General features: G+C 42.5%; 1 protein-coding gene across 5 annotated transcripts in view; it reads right to left on the reverse strand.

Moving 5' to 3' along the window:
• Window positions 1-562: 562 nt before the first annotated feature.
• Window positions 563-17,201, reverse strand: part of LOC116965634 (glycine-rich protein DOT1-like) — a 36,267-nt gene continuing 19,628 nt past the window's right edge. For 2 of the 5 annotated variants that reach the window (XR_006166310.1, XR_006166305.1), the window contains exons 6-7: window positions 2,564-2,652; window positions 565-890 (exon numbers count right to left, since the gene is read on the reverse strand). Coding sequence is in view for 1 of the 5 variants with exons in the window: in XM_042802648.1 (XP_042658582.1) it covers window positions 747-890; window positions 2,564-2,652 (233 nt within the window). In the remaining 4 variants the exon portion in view is untranslated. Of the gene's footprint in view, window positions 891-2,563; window positions 2,653-17,201 lie in introns of all 5 variants that reach the window. The other 3 variants (XM_042802648.1, XR_006166308.1, XR_006166295.1) reach the window with 3 other exon arrangements.

The raw sequence follows: 17,201 nt of genomic DNA on the forward strand, positions 1-17,201 counted from the left end.
ACTTCATTCCCCCAGTCTCTGACTTGAGATTTAGGAACTTGAGAAGTGTGAAAAGAGAGATTACCATTGAAAACTGAGGCAAAAAAAGTTGTTGAGCATCTCAGTCTTCTCTGTGACAGTTGTCACTAGTCCTTCTGTCCTATTTATCGTAGGGGAAGATGAAGCAGAGGTACATCTCTGTTACTCTTTCTTTTCTGACCAACACACCTGTAGAAGCCCTTATTATTCTTCACATTCCTTGTTAAATTTAGCTCCATCTGTGCCTTAGGTTTCCTGAACCCATACCTACCCTCCTGGGCAGTATCCCTATATTCTTCTGAGGATATATGTCCCTATTTCCACTGCTTATGCATTCCCATCTCATGGTTCAGTTTGACTAGGTGATCCTTACTCAGCCACAACGGTCTCCTGCCTTCCTTGAATGATTTCTTGCACATGGGAATTAATAGTTCTTGCACTCTAAGAAAAATGTTTTAAACAGCTGCCAGCTCCCCTCTGCTCCTCTAACCCTGGGGAGAGCTTCCAGGAACACCCATCCACCACTTCCTTAACTGAAAGGCCACTTGTCTAGGATTTCAGATCTTGGCTATACATTTCACTTGGCCTATATCCCTTGAGATCATGAATTCCACCAGGACATGACTACTGCAGCTCAGGCTACCACCAATCTTAACTTCTTCAATAAGTTCCTCTGTGTTGGTGAACAACAGGTCCAGTAAGGCACCTCCTCTGATTGTGTTTTTGAATCACCTGGATTGGGAAGTTATCTTTAATGCACTCCAAGAATCTCCAACACTGCTTGCAGCTTGCAGTGTCACATTTCCAGCAGATGTCGGGGTGGTCGAAATCCCTACCAGGATCAGGGCCTGCGAACATGATATTTCCTGTAGCTGAAGTAAAAACACTTCATCAGTAGGTTCCCTTTGATCAGACAACCTTGGTAAACACTAGTCACAAGGTTTCCTGTGTTGGCTTAGTCTCTAATTTTCACCCATAAGCTCTCAACCTGTGCATTGCTGTTTGTCAAAGACAGCTCTGTGCAGTCAATCCATTTTTTTTACATAGAGGGAAACCCCGCCACATTCCTTCCTTGTCTGTCCCTCCTGAACAGTTTATAGCCAATGATGGCAGGACTCCAACCCTGTGATTCACCCCACCAAGTTTCAGTGATAGTGATCAGATTGTAGCTTTCCAACTGCACAGTGATTTCCAATTCTTGTTACACAGCACTCCTGAGCTTTCCCTTGACAAAGCTGAGTGGACTAGGAGATCTTCCACCCTCCCTCAAACTTCTAGTAACAAGATGCAAATGGAATCCATATATAATTAGAAGTAAATGCCATTACTATCTGAAAAGTGACTCAAGACTATATCCAACTAAATAATACAACATCTCTGATTATGACTTTGCTGTGTGCATGTTATTTGGCTTCCAGCACTGTCTCACATCTTGTGTGCACTGGAACCGAGTTCTTGGATGTGAGCAAGTGCTTTAGCAGTTCCTTGTTTTTTTTAATCATGATTCCTCAGTGCCCAGTCAAGATCAAGACTGTCAAGGAAGCCAAAATAACCAAAATTTCTCAGTTTCCTTCTTTCCTCTTGCTGTCCAGATGCTTTGTGTTCCATACTCTAGGGATACAAGGATGGTACAAGAAACCTGCTTCCTGCATGGCAATGACTGGGAGGTTTATAGGGGCACAGCAGTTAATGCTATCCAATATTAACAGGCCTGATGGTCTGTTTTTAATTGTTTGATACAGAACCCATGGAAGACTACCAACGATTTTCTGCTCTAAGAGCTGATCCAGGTCCAGTAATGATCACAATTTCTGCATCTTGTTTATGTAATAAACAGACAAGTGAGCTTTTCTCCCTCTAAAATAAAACTGTAGTATTTACTTTGAGTTGAACAGTCATAGCACTGTCTGACCACCCATGAATTAATTTTGAAAGGGTGTAGAAATAGATCTGTAGTTGCAGCTGAATTCCTCTGCAAACCTTGTGAGTTACAAATAAAAAAAAATGTGTCATTATTGTCTACTACATGGCATTCTCCTATTATATATATATTTTTAGCACTTCTTGCTATGAGAATTATGGTTGCTTAAAAATCAGAAAGAACTTTACATATCGTCTGGTCATCCAGGAATCTAATTATCTGGTCATGCTTTCAAATTAGTTTCTGTCACTGATGGGAGGATTGTGTTTCCATTTCTAGATTTAAAAATATAGGTCCTACAGGACAGTAAAAGCAAAATCTCCTAGATAGTTTTCATAAAGTTTAGAGTTCTATACATTACTTTAAACTTCCTTTTTAATTGTAAATTGTTTTCCAGCTCAGCAAAGTAAGCAAAACAAGACACTGAAATAAAAATCTTGAACTTGATATCCCCACAAGTCCTGATCATAAGACATTAGAGCCTGTTACCACATTCAGTGGTAAGCTCAAACTGCTAAATTTTCTGAATAAAATTGTCACATTTTTATTATTAATACTCCACAAAGACATCACATTAGAAAACACAGCAACACATACCACACTTTGGGAGTCAGGGTGCCTTACCTCAGAAATATCAGTACTGAAGAAAGTTAATCTTAGACATATTAAGCAAAATTCAGTCCCAAAGTCTTGTGTCTTTACTGAAGTTACACCTGCAATGAGTTAAATGAATTTACATCTGAATTATCACTAAACTTTCCTGAATTTTTTGTTCTTTAGAGAGTTGGTAATGACTTTTTTTTCCCTCCCTATCCTCTCTCTCCCCCAGAAAGGCCAAAACCCATAATAAAATGATCCATTCATTTTTTATTGTAGGTTAATTGATGGGATACTAAGGGTTCAAATTAAACACTGGACATTTGTTCTCTTCTCCACCTCTTCTTATCCTCTATTTTTCATTGCTTGAGAAATTAAATGGGTAAGAATGAAACTACTTATTAAAGGCCAAGCCTGCAGAATGGCAGGAGATTCCCTTTTATTTCATTCATAAAATCATGTCCAAGACAAAGATAGGGAGTGTCATAATCCTTGAAATATATTGTTTAATTGGCCCACTACAGAAGTCCGAATTCTGTTACTGAATAAGACCAAGCACCAGCAATTTAATAACTCAGACTAACATACACAATGTTTTACCCTAAATGCAACTTTTGTCAGCTTAAGGAAGAAAATGGTTTTTTCTTCCCTATTCCAGTTTTTCCACCACCAAACTTTACATGTTGGTGGGATATGTTGCCAATGAAAGAAGCACTACTTTGTCTCCTAGTTCTGTGTATGTTGCAGTCTTCAGGATGACAGAGGCAGGAAACGTTTGCAGTAAGAATTGCTAGTGACATCTTTTCCAAACATCTGCAGCCTTCCAGTTCGCCCACATAAACTATAGTCCTACTTCTGACTGCTGAATGGGAATAAAAATGATACAGTTGGTGGAAGACTTCCTCAGTAACAGCTGAATATATATATATAAAATAATAATTATGTTAAATATATATATATGAGGAATATATTTGGCAGTGGCCACTAAAGATTTGGCAGGGAAACATTATTTGTTATTGATTTAGGCAGAAACATAATTTCATCTTTAATGTGAAGAGAAAATTTGTGTGCACAGTCTAATAACTGAAGGTCCTAATTTTGACCAGTGAGTAGTGCAAATCTTGAGACTTTAGTCTTCATAATCTGTGTCTCTCCCTCACCCTGGTAGCATACATTAACATCTACTAATGCATAAATACATCTCACTTATTAAAAGATTGCTGTATGATCTTATGGCATACGTTCCATTTTTGTAGCAGATGGTACTTCTTGTTACTGATGCTGGTCACATTTGTTTTCTAGTAGAAACTGCAACACTAACAACAAACCTGATATGTGAAAATAAAATGAGTTCCTGCATTCTGCATAGGGATGTTAAAATCACAGGACACCTGGCTTTGTATGACAAAGTGCAACCTCAAATACACTTTTACAATTATATTGCCCAAAACATTTAATTATGGCTTTCATCTTAAAATCTCAACTTTTCTTTCCCCCACAATGCCTTTGAAAAGGCTAGCTGTCAGAGATCATCAGAGTTAAACACTTTGGGAATTCCATCTTTTTTTCTAATCTTTCCCCCCTCTCCTCCCCCTCCCCCTTAATAATGTGTTTATTCTATAAATCTAACAAAAGATCAAGCTTTTCCTTTTCCACCTACATGGGCATATTTCAAATGGACCGGAAACTCCCCACTGCCTTAACCATAAAGCTGTCTTTGCGGTCTATGCCTACATTTAGATATTTCAAACTTACCTACATGAAAAAGGTATAAATCAGAACTTCACAAAAGTCAGAAGATAACAATTTACATGCAAGATGGTAAGACAAGTCCAGAGAGTATCAACTTACCAGCAAAAAGTTAAGTCAGGCGACAGTACTCCCTGGTGCCAGTGATCAACTTCTGTAGCTTAAACATCTGCTAACTCTTCTGCAGCTAGATGGAGGGTTGTGTTTTGTAGGGGTAGTGCTTCGAGGGGCAGTCCTACCCTGTGACTTGAGACAAGCTCAAGAAGAGGACCCATATGAACTTTATGAGGTTCAGCAAGACCAAGTGCAAGGTTAGGGTACCAAGAGAAGGTACCAAGAGAAGTGTGTCCAGCAGGTTGAGGGAGGGGATTCTCCCCCTCTACTCCACTCTGGGGAGACCCCCCTGCAGTGCTGGGGCCAGCTCGGGGGCCCCCAACAGCAGAAGGACACGGAGCTGCTCGAGCAGGGCCAGAGGAGGCCACGGAGATGCTGGGGGGGCTGGAGCAGCTCCCCTGGGAGGCCAGGCTGAGAGAGTTGGGGGGGTTCAGCCTGGAGAAGAGAAGGCTCCGGGGAGACCTTCGAGCGGCCTCCCAGGGCTTAAAGGGGGGACAGGGAAGGGGGGGAGGGACTCTGGATCAGAGGGTGTAGGGATAGGTTAAGGGGTAATGGTTTTAAACTGAAAGAGGGAAGATTTACACTAGATATAAGAAAGAACATTTTTATGATTAAGGTGGTGAAACACTTGCCCAGATTCCTGGAAACATTCAAGGTAAGGTTGGACAGGGCTCTGAACAACCTGATGCAGTTGAAGATATCCCTGCCCATGGCAGGGGGGTTGGACTAGCTGACCTTTAAACATCCCTTCCAACCCAAACTATTCTATGACTCCATGAGTCAAAGGGGCAGTTGTTATGTAAAGAAAAGGGAAAGTGCTGCCCTTCTGCTTCTCTCATCCTGTCCAGAACCCTCTCTATTAGCTCTGCAAAATTTGCCAACAGAGCTGCAAAGCTGTGAGCCAGCTCTACCCACATAAACTCTGCCACAAGAAAATGGCAATCTACCATTGCTTTTTCTCAAAGTGCTCTTTATTACTGAGAACAGGAAGCTTTTATTCTATCCCTTTTGCTTAACCCCTGTTCTGCTAGTTGCTGATCTTGGATTAGATATTGTAAGACCTGAGAAGAAAACAAAGTACTCCATTTGGGAATTAATTCCTCTTAAAAGGCAAGGCAGATCTCCACCTGTTTCACTCTCAAAATCTCTAATTGCTCTGAGATCTCCTAAAAAAAACTGGATTTCTTCATCAAGATAGTCTTGTTACGTGCAGCAGCAGCTAGAGAAAAGTGGTTTCTATATAATTAAGATGCTTTGCTTTGGGACTATCTCTGTGCCATAAATCTGCATAGAGGTTCCAGGAGTAGTTTCCTTTTGTATCCCATCTTATAAAGTTCAAGTATTCTTCCCCCACCATCACTATCCCCTTCATTAAGTTTTAGTGCAAGGGTATCTTTTAAAACAGGTCCTAAAATTTTTGTTAGGGATGTATTTTACTGTTGAACTGCATATTATAGAATCATAGAATCACAGAATGGTTTGGATTAGAAAGGTCCTTAAAGATCATTTAGTTCCAACACCCATTCCATGGGCAGGAAAAACTTCCACTAACCCAGGTTGCTCAAAGCCCCGTCCAACCTGGCCTTGAACCCTTCCAGGGAGGGGGCAGCCACAGCTTCTCTGGGCACCCCGGGCCAGTGCCTCTCCCCCACCCCCCCCCACCCCCCCACCCCCCACCCCCCCCCCCCCCCCCCCCCACCCCCCCCCCCCCCCCCCCCCCCCCCCGGCACAGGGAAGAATTTCTTCCTTTATCTAATCTAAATCTACCATCTTTCACTTTAAAGCCATTACCCCTCATCCTATCCCCACACCCCCTGATCCAGAGTCCCTCCCCCCCTTCCCTGTCCCCCCTTTAAGCCCTGGGAGGCCGCTTGAAGGTCTCCCCGGAGCCTTCTCTTCTCCAGGCTGAACCCCCCCAACTCTCTCAGCCCTGGCCTCCCAGGGGAGCTGCTCCAGCCCCCCCAGCATCTTCCGTGGCCTCCTCTGGCCCCGCTCGAGCAGCTCCGTGTCCTTCTGCTGTTGGGGGCCCCCGAGATGGCCCCAGCACTGCAGGGGGGGCTCCCCAGAGCAGAGGGGGAGAATCCCCTCCCTGGCCCTGCTGCCCCTCCTGCTCTGGCTGCAGCCCAGGGCACGGGTGGGTTCTGGGCTGAGAGCGCACATTGCTGGCTCACAGGCAACTTTTCATCCACTAACACCCCCCCAGTCCTTCTCGCAGAGCTGTTCTCAATCCACTCCTCACCCAGACTGTATTTGTGCTTGGGATTGCCCTGACCCCCGGGCAGGACCTTGCACTTGACCTTGTTGAGCTTCATGAGGTTTGCAGGGGCCCACCTCTCCAGCCTGTCCAGGTCCCCCTGGATGCCATCCCTGCCCTCCAGCGTGTCACTGCACCACACAGCTTGGTGTCACTGGCAAACTTGCTGAGGTTGCACATTATGGCACATGCATGTTCTGCATCACCAAAGCTAAATCAAACCCATTCCAGAGAAATCCAGTCACTTTCTGAGCCTGGTAGCATGGATAGGTTATCTGAAAGGTGGAAAGATAAATTTATTTACTTTCCTAAAGTTCTTTCATAGGCACAACCTGGCTATGATTAGTTAGCTAAGTACTCCTTTGAGTGGGTGCACAATATTTTTCACTTTGCAGCATGCAACAGCTATTGGTGCATGTCCTAATTCCGTCCAAATTACTTCAGGCTACTAATCTCTACTTCATTTCAACGCTTGCATGTTTGTTTTTAATTTAGCTGTTATTTGCATTTGAATGCCTTGTGTCTTTCCCTTTGGGGTATTTTAGATCCTATCTTTTTCTCCAAGGTCTCAGTTTCCTTTGTGCATACTGACAGAACCTGGTTTCTCATTCCATATGAAGCATATCCTTTGTTTCCAATGTTAGTCTAGGTACCTTCTGTCACAGCTTTTTGATCTTTTCTAGTTTCATCCAGTCTTCGTATAATATCCTAAAAAGAAAAGCTCGGGGTATTCCAAATGGAGGCTTTGCTATTGCTCTATGTTATAAATTGAGACCACAATGGATCATAATCCAATTATAATTTTATTAATTATAGCAAGTAGAATATGAGCAAAGACAGCGCTGGACGACAGGGGAGTCTGCGCTCCGCCAACTGCCGTCCTGATCAGTTCAAACAGTTCCTTTTTATACATTTTTACATTCGTGGTTGTCTTTGATCAGTACCCCTTCTGCTTGCACAAGTATCTGGTTTGTGTAAGCAATTGCGGTTATCTTGTCTCACGCGGTCATCTTGTCTCACAGGTTATCTTGTCTCACACAAGCGGTGTCTGGCAGCTATTTGCATAAGCAGTTTTTCTGTCTTTTGCCGCCTAACCTTTACATTGAGCTTAACATAAATTTCAATAAACAATACCCTTAGTTCATAGTGTCTTACAATCCCCCCTTTTTCTTTTATCCTATTATTGTTTATTAGATGCTACTTTCATTTTCGTCACTGCAAGCAAACCTTTTTCCACAATTCCAACATTTATCATAACACTCTCAAGATAATACCTTACAATTACAATCATAGTTTTCACGTGGCATAACGCATTCACAACAATCTTTTCCACCAGGAAGCTCCTAATAGATCATCCCACCATTCTGAGTCTAACATTGAGGGTGTTTTCAGAGCACCATAGGTAAAACAGCTCTTATTCTATCTGCTATGTGCAGTTGTCGCCTTAATGTTTTTGCCGTGTGTTATTTATTCCTTGCTTTGTTCAGTTAATCCAACAAGTTGTGACCAACATGCAATTTGCTACTACTGTTTCACCTGTTGGTGTTAAGCAAATTCGAGCTGTGTGCCGAACTGCACAGTCAACCGTACTATCAGACACTCTGTAAACAATAATCAACAATTTATTAGCAAACAAGAACCTGAAATAATTAACTGTATAACAATCCAGCAAAGTCCCACGCGACACAATCAGAAAGAGAAAAAGTAAGAACCAAAGATATCAGCACTGTCCTTTGGATGTTGTCCTTCGATGTCTTGTTACCCTTACTCACGGGGCGATAGCGATAGAAAGATAGAGTCCAAGAACAACAGTCACACGCCGCGCGGTAACTCCTCTGATCAATAACATTTTCTTCTTTGAACTATAAGTCTGTTTCCATCACCTCATCAGGTTTCGAGGGCGTCTTAGTTGTCTTCGTGATCTTGGAGGATTGGGGGGAGGAGGTGATCTCCGACACCAGCCACGAGACATTCCCTCGCATACCGCGATGGCAACGACAGTCACCACCAATATAATGAAAAATCCCAACAGCAGGGCGGCGCACACGGGATCGTCCCCTACTCCCATCTTCCCAAGATTGCAATCCAGTGGGATCAGTAAGATTAGTGGGATAGTCCAGCCCCAGGCTAGCGGCTTGACCGAGGAAGGTCCAAGTGCGCAATGAGCGGAAGTTTCTCTTCCACCCAGAATGCCTGTGCTGCCTAGATCTGGGCGGGCCTGGCAGTTGTTTTTGCCATCCGGGTATAGCCGAACTTTCGAGACCCTCCAGCAACACATGCGCTTTGGACTGGGGGCGTGGAAATCCATTTTCCTGCTGCGTATGTGGACCCTGACTCCTGATCCCTACAGACCAGGCAGGTTCGCCACTCGCGCTCTCACTCTTGTACCTCCGATACCGCGAAAACAATGGAGCGTGCTTATGCATGGGCAGCAATTTATTGTGCAGCCTTGATGTTGGTAGCCCTCACTTTGTTTGCCTTTTTACTACATCTTTTGCCCTTGTAAATGTTCCTCTTTCAAGTACGCATGTAGTTGTATCTGCTTATGTAAACCACCATCTCCTTTGGTTAACCATGTCGAAAATTCTGTTATAGGTCTTTTCGGCGGTTTTGGTACTGGCTGTTTTACTTCTGTCACATCTTTTACTTGGATTCTCTTCTTCCCACTAAAAATATCTCCATCCACCCTTCTGTCTTTGGGAAAGCAAAGCCACTCTGATGTTGGACATAACAGTAAAGCACTTGCTGCACAAATTTGCCACTATTAAAGCAAACCATACCAGGATGATTAGCAGAGGTCCGGTATAACATATGCTCCCACCTCTCATGCCTATGGGGTTGCAGCCCACAGCTGAGAAAAAGGTCTTCTTGGTGGCGAGCACAGAGGTTAACCCGGTCTTGCCCTCTACTGTTTAACAAATCCGTGTGTTAAGAGTTAGTCAATTCAAGTGCAGCTCCTTTGTAGCCACTTCCTTTGTTTCTAAGCAAAGCAAAATTTTGGCACTTCCGATAGTGTCCTCCCATCAACTCTCAGGGACATCACAAATTCTGGGGACTAACCTCTTTTTCCCCGTAAATCAAGGTTACAGTTCATGCCCCTTCCCTATACAGTTATAAGACAATTTTCTCCATCTGCAAGAAATACCACATCCGGTAACACATTTCACATTCACACAAAACCCACGCTTCATGACATCCATACATACACTCGAGACAAGGTATTACCCTATTAGGTTGATTTTCTAGCAATGCCTAATTGAATCCAAAATGCTCATAATCTGTTACCAAAAGCCACTCTGTAACATGTCTGTCAGTTAATGCTCGGTAAACGCCAGCTTTTCCCTGACAGTTTTTTTTGTTTGGTTTTGTCTGTTTTTTTTGTTTTTGTTTCCTTATACAGCAAGTAAGTAAATGAATAAGTAAATTTTCACAGTGTTACCTCTGAACCCAGTCAAAAACCCAGTCAAACCACTGGTTAAGAGTCATTCAATCCCCTCCTGATGAATTTACTTAGTCCTTTGAGGGTGACTTGTAGTTGGTCAGTTGATGGTACCACAGTCCACTCCTGAGGCTTTTCCACCGGTCCTTTTCCTCAGGAGGCAAGAGTCCACCCCTTTTCTTTTGTTCGGATCGCTGTCTCGGTGGTCAGCAGCACCTGAAATGGACCTTCCCACTCGGGAGTTAATGATTAATCTTTCCACACTTTTATCAATACCCAATCACCTGGTTTTACATTGTGGATATTTAAAAGCCAATGGTGATATTTGAGGCAGAAGTCCTTTCTTTCTCTTCATTAGTGTTCAATTTCATTAAAGTGTTACCAATTCTTATTACATACTTTCTTACATACTGATCTCCTACTTCAGGGATGACAATATCCCTGTCATTACTCATACATAGTAATCCAAACATCATTTCATAGGGAGAAATCCCAGGTCTGTTCGTGGCTGAGTATTGATCCTTAATAAGGCCAACGGCAGGCATTTAATCCAAGACATCTGAGTCTCAATCATTAACTTAGTCAAGGTTTGTTTTGAAGTTTGATTCATTCTTTCTCCTCTTCCAGAACTGAGGATGCCATGGGGTGTGCCATGCCCATTCGATCCCTAAGGCTTCAGATAGCTGTTGTATAATTTTTAAAATGAAATGTGTTCCTCCGCCCAAGTCTATTCTTTCTATTAATCCATATCTGGGGATAATGTTTTCCAGTAACACCTTGGATACCATGCTTGCCATTGCCCTTGGTGTGGGGGATTGCTTCCACCCAATGAGTTAAGTGAGCCACTAATACCAACAAATACTTCACCTTGTATTTAAGGTAGCTCTGTTAAGTCTACCTGGAGGCTTTGTATGGCTAGCTCCTATTCCCCAGCCACCTTTTTTTTTTTTTTTTTTTTTTTTTTTTTTTATCTCATTACCTTTTTGTTCACTTTTTAACAAATCAAACATCGATCAACTAGTTGTTTAGCCACCATATATATATTCCTATACACCCATATTGTCTAAGGAAATGATCACAAAGTGATTGTGTTCCCCAATGTATTTTCTAATGTATTAATGACAGAATTTCTCATGATCTGAATTTCTCATGATCTTGTTTTGTTTAACATCTGCCTTCCATCTGCTAAAGTCCATTTTCCTTCTGAATCTTTTCCCCCCTTATTTTTAAGTATATCCTTTTCTTGTTCTGTGAAATTTGGGGCTAAATTCTCATAATCCCCTGGTATTATTACCAATAAAACTACCAATGATGATTCTGTAGTGCTTCTCTGGCTACTTAATCTGCTAAATTATTCCCCCTTATTTCCATTGATGCTCCCCTCTGATGTCCTTTCACATGCACAATTGCAATTTCTGTGGGGAGCTTCAGGGCTTCTAAAACTTCTCTGATCAGCCGCTCGTGTACTAGCTCCTTCCCTTTTGTATTTATAAGCCCTCTTTCTTCCCATATTTTTCCAAATGTGTGGACCACTCCAAATGCATACTTTGAGTCTGTGTACACTGTCCCTTCCTTATCTCTCAAATATACCAATGTCTGTTTTAGGGCATAGAGTTCACAGACTTGTGCTGACCACCCAGCAGGTAATTTCCCCTTTTCAAACACTTCCATCTTCTGCCTCTCGATAATTACATAACCCAATATTTTTCCTTCTAGGCATCGAGAGGACCCATCAATAAATAGTTTTTCTCTATAGGGCAAAGGTTTATTTAACAGATCTTCTCTTATTTTCGTTTGATAATTATAAAATCCAAACAGTTATGCTCTGGTTCCTAAATATCCTCCCCGATTCTCCTCCCATAATTCTAGTAATTTAACCACTAGTTTTCCTTCACCCAGCACCACACCTATTCCTAATTGCACTTGTAAATCTCTACCTAGCAAATTACATCCTACCCCTGGCATTAACAAATCATTAACAGCATATTGATCTCCCCTTGTATTAACACATTCTTTATAACTGGGACCAAAAACCCCTTCACCTTTACCCCTACAGCCCAAGTTGTATCTTTTACATAATCTTCCTCCTGGGGTCTTAATTTCAAATTTATCAAGGGCTCTTCTGTTGGTATATCCCCAGGAGGTAGAGCCCCTGACACCCCTAGTGATTACCACCCTCATCCTGTTGGGTTACTTCAAACACCAACAGGTCCCGTATTCTCTGGGGGCATTCTTGTTTATAATGCCCCCCCTCCCACAATAAAAACATTCCCTTGTGATTTCCCTAGCCAGTGGTGCCTCTTGGTTCCACCTTCCCTTTCATTCCCTTGCCTGTTTCAAATTGTGATTTCCCGTCTGAGATTCTTGTGTTTATTTCTAACAGCTTCTTGTGCAGTTATCATATTTTAGCTTTAGTTTTAGCCTTTTCTTTCCTAATATCTACTTTCTGTGCTTCTCTCAGGAGTTCCTCCAGACTTATTATAATGACCTAGAGTCACTCATATCTCTCCTCCGCTCTTGTTCATTCTGATTCCACTGCAGAGGGGTTACAGGGAGTTTCCTTTCCCCGGGTATCCCCTGCTGATTTTTCTCTCCCATATCCACATTCCAACCGTTCTGATCATCTGTCTTTTCAGGAGAGAAAAAAATTCCCGTAATCGACTGCATCTCCTCCCATGTATATATACTGGGTCCCAAAAATTGATCATCTTCTCTGACAGCCCCACAGGGTCCTCTAAAACCTCCTAAATTCATTCTTATACGCCCTCACTTCTACATTAGTGAGCGGCACATCCACAAATCCCATCCCCCCTTGAATTCCTGCCGCTGGGACTTCCCCGCAAGGGATTAACCCTAGCCGCCCCGTGCTCCCTTAAACGATTTCCCTTAAATCATGTATGAGCCGATATTTCCCATTTGGTTTCTTTACAGGCAGAATGGGGGTGTTAAAGGGTGACATACAAGGCTCTAAGATTCCTTGTGCTAATAATCGATCAATTTCTGGTTTTAATCCTCTCCGTCCGTCTAGGGAAATGGGATATTGCTTTACCCTCACAGGTATGTGGGGTTCAGAAACTTGGATTTTAATCGGTGGGATTTCCAGTCTACTAATTGTGTCCGGAGAGTACCAGACATCGGGGTTAATTTGTTTTTGCTCATCCACGGTCAAAGGATAAGTAGACACTGTTAGCTCTTGATTTTTCACTTTAATTTCTAATTGTAATTCAACAATTAAATCTCGTCCTAGCAGATTAAATTCTGCTTCAGGGACGAGCAAGAGTTCACCCATTCCAAATTTATTTTCAGTTTCGAATACCACATTTTTGATTTTGTTTACTTTAAATGGTTCTCCTTTTGCCCCAATTACTTGTACTTTTTCCGGGGAAATTTTACATCCCTCAGGTATTTGTTTAATAGTCGATTTTTTTCAGCCCCAGTGTCTACTAAAAAGGTGAACTCTTGTTTATGGGGACCTATTTTTAATTTTATCAAGGGCTTATGATGACTCCGGTCCCCTAAGATATAGAGCCCCTGGCTCTCCTATTCCGTTTCAATATTTCCTCATCCCTGATCCTTTCTCTGCAATTCTTCTTTATATGTCCCTTCTTTCCACAGTAAAACAACATCTCTGTTCCTTCTTTACTACTACGTTCCCTTGTTTCGTTCCAGCAGATCTGTGTTCACCAGTTCGTCCTTTACGATCCTCTCTGACCGCTGCTACCATCATTTTTACTTGTCGCTTGCTGCTCTCTTTCTCTCACCTTACATAGACTTTCTGAGCTTCTCTCAATAATTCATCCAACCCTCTATTCTGCCAGTCTTCTAACTTTTCAATCTTCTTTCTGATATCTTCCCATGATTTTGCCACAAACTGAGTTTTGAGGAGTGCTTGCCCTAAAGGGTCGTCTGGATTTACCCCAGAATACAGCTGAAGGGCTTTCCTCAGTCATTCCAGCCACTCAGTAGGGCTCTCATCTTTCTTTTGCATTTCATTAAATGCTTTATTAATATTCTGGCCACAGGGTACTGCTTCTCTAATTCCCTGAATTACTATAGTTCTCAGGTCCTGCATATGAGTTCTATGCACCGGATCCTGATTATCCCTATTAGGTCTTTGGAGTGGCCATTTAATATCCGCTTGAGGTCCCTGGGCATGTTGAGCATCCCACAGTCTCATTCCTGCTCGTCTAATCATATCTCTTTCCTCGGTAGTAAATAATTGACCAAGGATAGATTGCATCTCATCCCAAGTATAAAGGTTTGGTCCAAAAAATTGATTTAATCTTTCTGCCACTCCGAGTGGGTCCTCAATTAAGTTTCCCATCTCGGTTCTTTTAAAATCTCATAGGTCAGCTGAGTTTAGGGGTACGGAAATATATCCGATCACGGGTTGAGGTCCCCCCATGGGTATTTCCCTTAGGGGGTACATCTGAGCTGCCCCTTTTTGGCTTCTAGTTACACGTCTAGGAGGAGGGGGAGACTCTTGTTCCGACTCCGGTGGGGGAGTGGGCACTCTGGGGACCTCTAGAGGGGCTGTGGGAGCAGGAGGGGAAATGTAAGGAGGGGGGGTTAGAAGGGTTTCGTCTAACCCTTCCTTCTTTTTCTTTTGTTTAGTTTATTTCATTCAGCGGGTAAAGTCTAGCTTCCAGTCTTTTTAGCCACACTCCCGCATACTGACTTTCTTCCGGGTTAAGGGGTTTTTTATTATTAACCCAGAGATTTAATTGTTGCCTTATCCAATCTTCTTCTGACCCGCAGACTGGCCAAAAGACATTTTTAGAAATCTTCTTCCCTCCCCATATCTTAGTACAATATTCTATCATTTTCTGCTTATCTTTCCCTAGTGTTCCAGGGAAATATCTCCAATTGTCTAAGATATATGCCAGAGGGGTATTCTTAGGTACAGCGGGTACCCTTCCCATGGGAGTCGAAGGCTTGCTGCCCTTCGCCCCCATCTTCTGGATTATCCACAAACACACACTCACTTGCTCCCCTTGTTCCTGGCCCAGTCCCTCGCGGGAAATGGGAAACGCAGTACTTAAGGGTCCGCACTCGCTTGGTTCAGTATATCGAACCTCTCATTCGTTATAATCCAGGAAACCCAATCCCGCCCGAACGGTAAACCCGCGAACAAATTCGCAATATACTTACGCATCCTGCGTCTTCGTCCGGACTCCCGTGCACAGAATTTTTATGGGATTTTACCGGTTTCTCCTTTGCTCATTATTCTAGAATTTAGGTTCGTCGGTAAGGATGGGGTGGGCTATCAGTCGCGGGGCCGCGGATTGCCGCGGGGCGCCTCCCCGGAGGACAGAAGCCCACCGTTCCTTATCCGAGTCACGGCACCATGAAATTGTTATAAATTGAGACCACAATGGATCATAATCCAATTATAATTTTATTAATTATAGCAAGTAGAATATGAGCAAAGACAGCGCTGGACGACAGGGGAGTCTGCGCTCCGCCAACTGCCGTCCTGATCAGTTCAAACAGTTCCTTTTTATACATTTTTACATTCGTGGTTGTCTTTGATCAGTACCCCTTCTGCTTGCACAAGTATCTGGTTTGTGTAAGCAATTGCGGTTATCTTGTCTCACGCGGTCATCTTGTCTCACAGGTTATCTTGTCTCACACAAGCGGTGTCTGGCAGCTATTTGCATAAGCAGTTTTTCTGTCTTTTGCCGCCTAACCTTTACATTGAGCTTAACATAAATTTCAATAAACAATACCCTTAGTTCATAGTGTCTTACACTCTATATGTGACTATTTAACTTCTGATTTGTACATCTCACTTTAGAGACATAATACATGCCAAGACATGCCAAGACTTTGTTTACCTTCTTGCTGCTATTAGACATTGTGCAGATGGCTAATGCATTATCCTTAATCACTCTCACGTCTTGCTACTGCTCTGTTTTGTATATGAGTGTTCCTATTTGTGCTGTAAAATTTGCATCATGGGGTTTTGATCTCCATCTCCACTTTTCTTTTCACAAGGGATAAACATATCCTATTCAATCAGGCTGGAATTTAGGACATAGGGATGCTTTGCTGGATGGTATCTTCCTTAGAAGTGCAAGAAAAAAATGCAAATGCTGTTTCTGCATCTTATACTTTCTCTCTCTTTTTTTTCTCCCTTTTTTCATTCAGGGAAATAAAATGAGTCATTCCAGCTGATGACTCAGAAATTAAGTGGCTAGAAATGTTTGGGAATGTATTCTATATCCAGTAACACAGAACATAGATATTTTATAGCTAATAACAGGCCTTATTAGACAAAGTAGTGCCCGGAGCCAGCAGTCCACAGTATATTTACAAGCCCAAAAACTAGTTGACAGGATGTGCTGAATAAAGAAGGCCCATGGAAGTGCCTGTGTTTGTGCCCGGTATAGCATTCTGTGTCCTGTATGGTTTAATATTAAATGTCTATACACAGAAGCTATCACAACATCTTTTTTCCCCTCCTCACAACATGTTTTCTTACGTAGAAAGATGTTAACCATGGATTTAAATAATACCCTGTACAAGCTGAACTCTGAACTTGAGCTACCTGACTATTGTGTTAAAGACCCCTGTAGCCATTCTGGCCCTGACAGAATTGAGTGACTGTTTGTTACTTGTGTGCCTAACACAATTCCAGAATTCTACTTCCCAAACTTATGTTTCTCTGTGTGGTTTCAGTCCCTCTAACTGAGGGGGTAGGCAGGAAGCGAGAGCAGCTCACACACAAAAAGGGAGAATAAGTGAATCTTCCTGTTTAAATGGCAGCCTGCTGATTTGTACCTCTTTTCCTGAAGCACCAGCATCACCAGAAGAAATCTTCATTTCCACTTGAGTTCAGAAGGAACAAAATAAACCATTTAGGAACAGCATGTGAATTGGCTGAGCTGTTAGGTCACAAAAAGTGTTCTGTTTGCAAAACATCCATTCAGAACCTCATTATTCCAAATGAGCTCCACCTGCACTCCATTATCACAGCAACTTTTCTTTTTTTTTTAAGTGTAGGAAAATTTCACCTTATCTAGAATCAGGTCTGAGAAACTGTAGGTAAGAGTGTTAGATGGGCAAATTAAAATTAAGGTGGATAAAACATGTAATTGAGAGTAAAA

This window comes from Tyto alba, unplaced genomic scaffold (genome assembly GCF_018691265.1).
Source record: "Tyto alba isolate M040663 unplaced genomic scaffold, T.alba_DEE_v4.0 Super-Scaffold_100000100066, whole genome shotgun sequence".
NCBI lineage: Eukaryota > Metazoa > Chordata > Aves > Strigiformes > Tytonidae > Tyto > Tyto alba.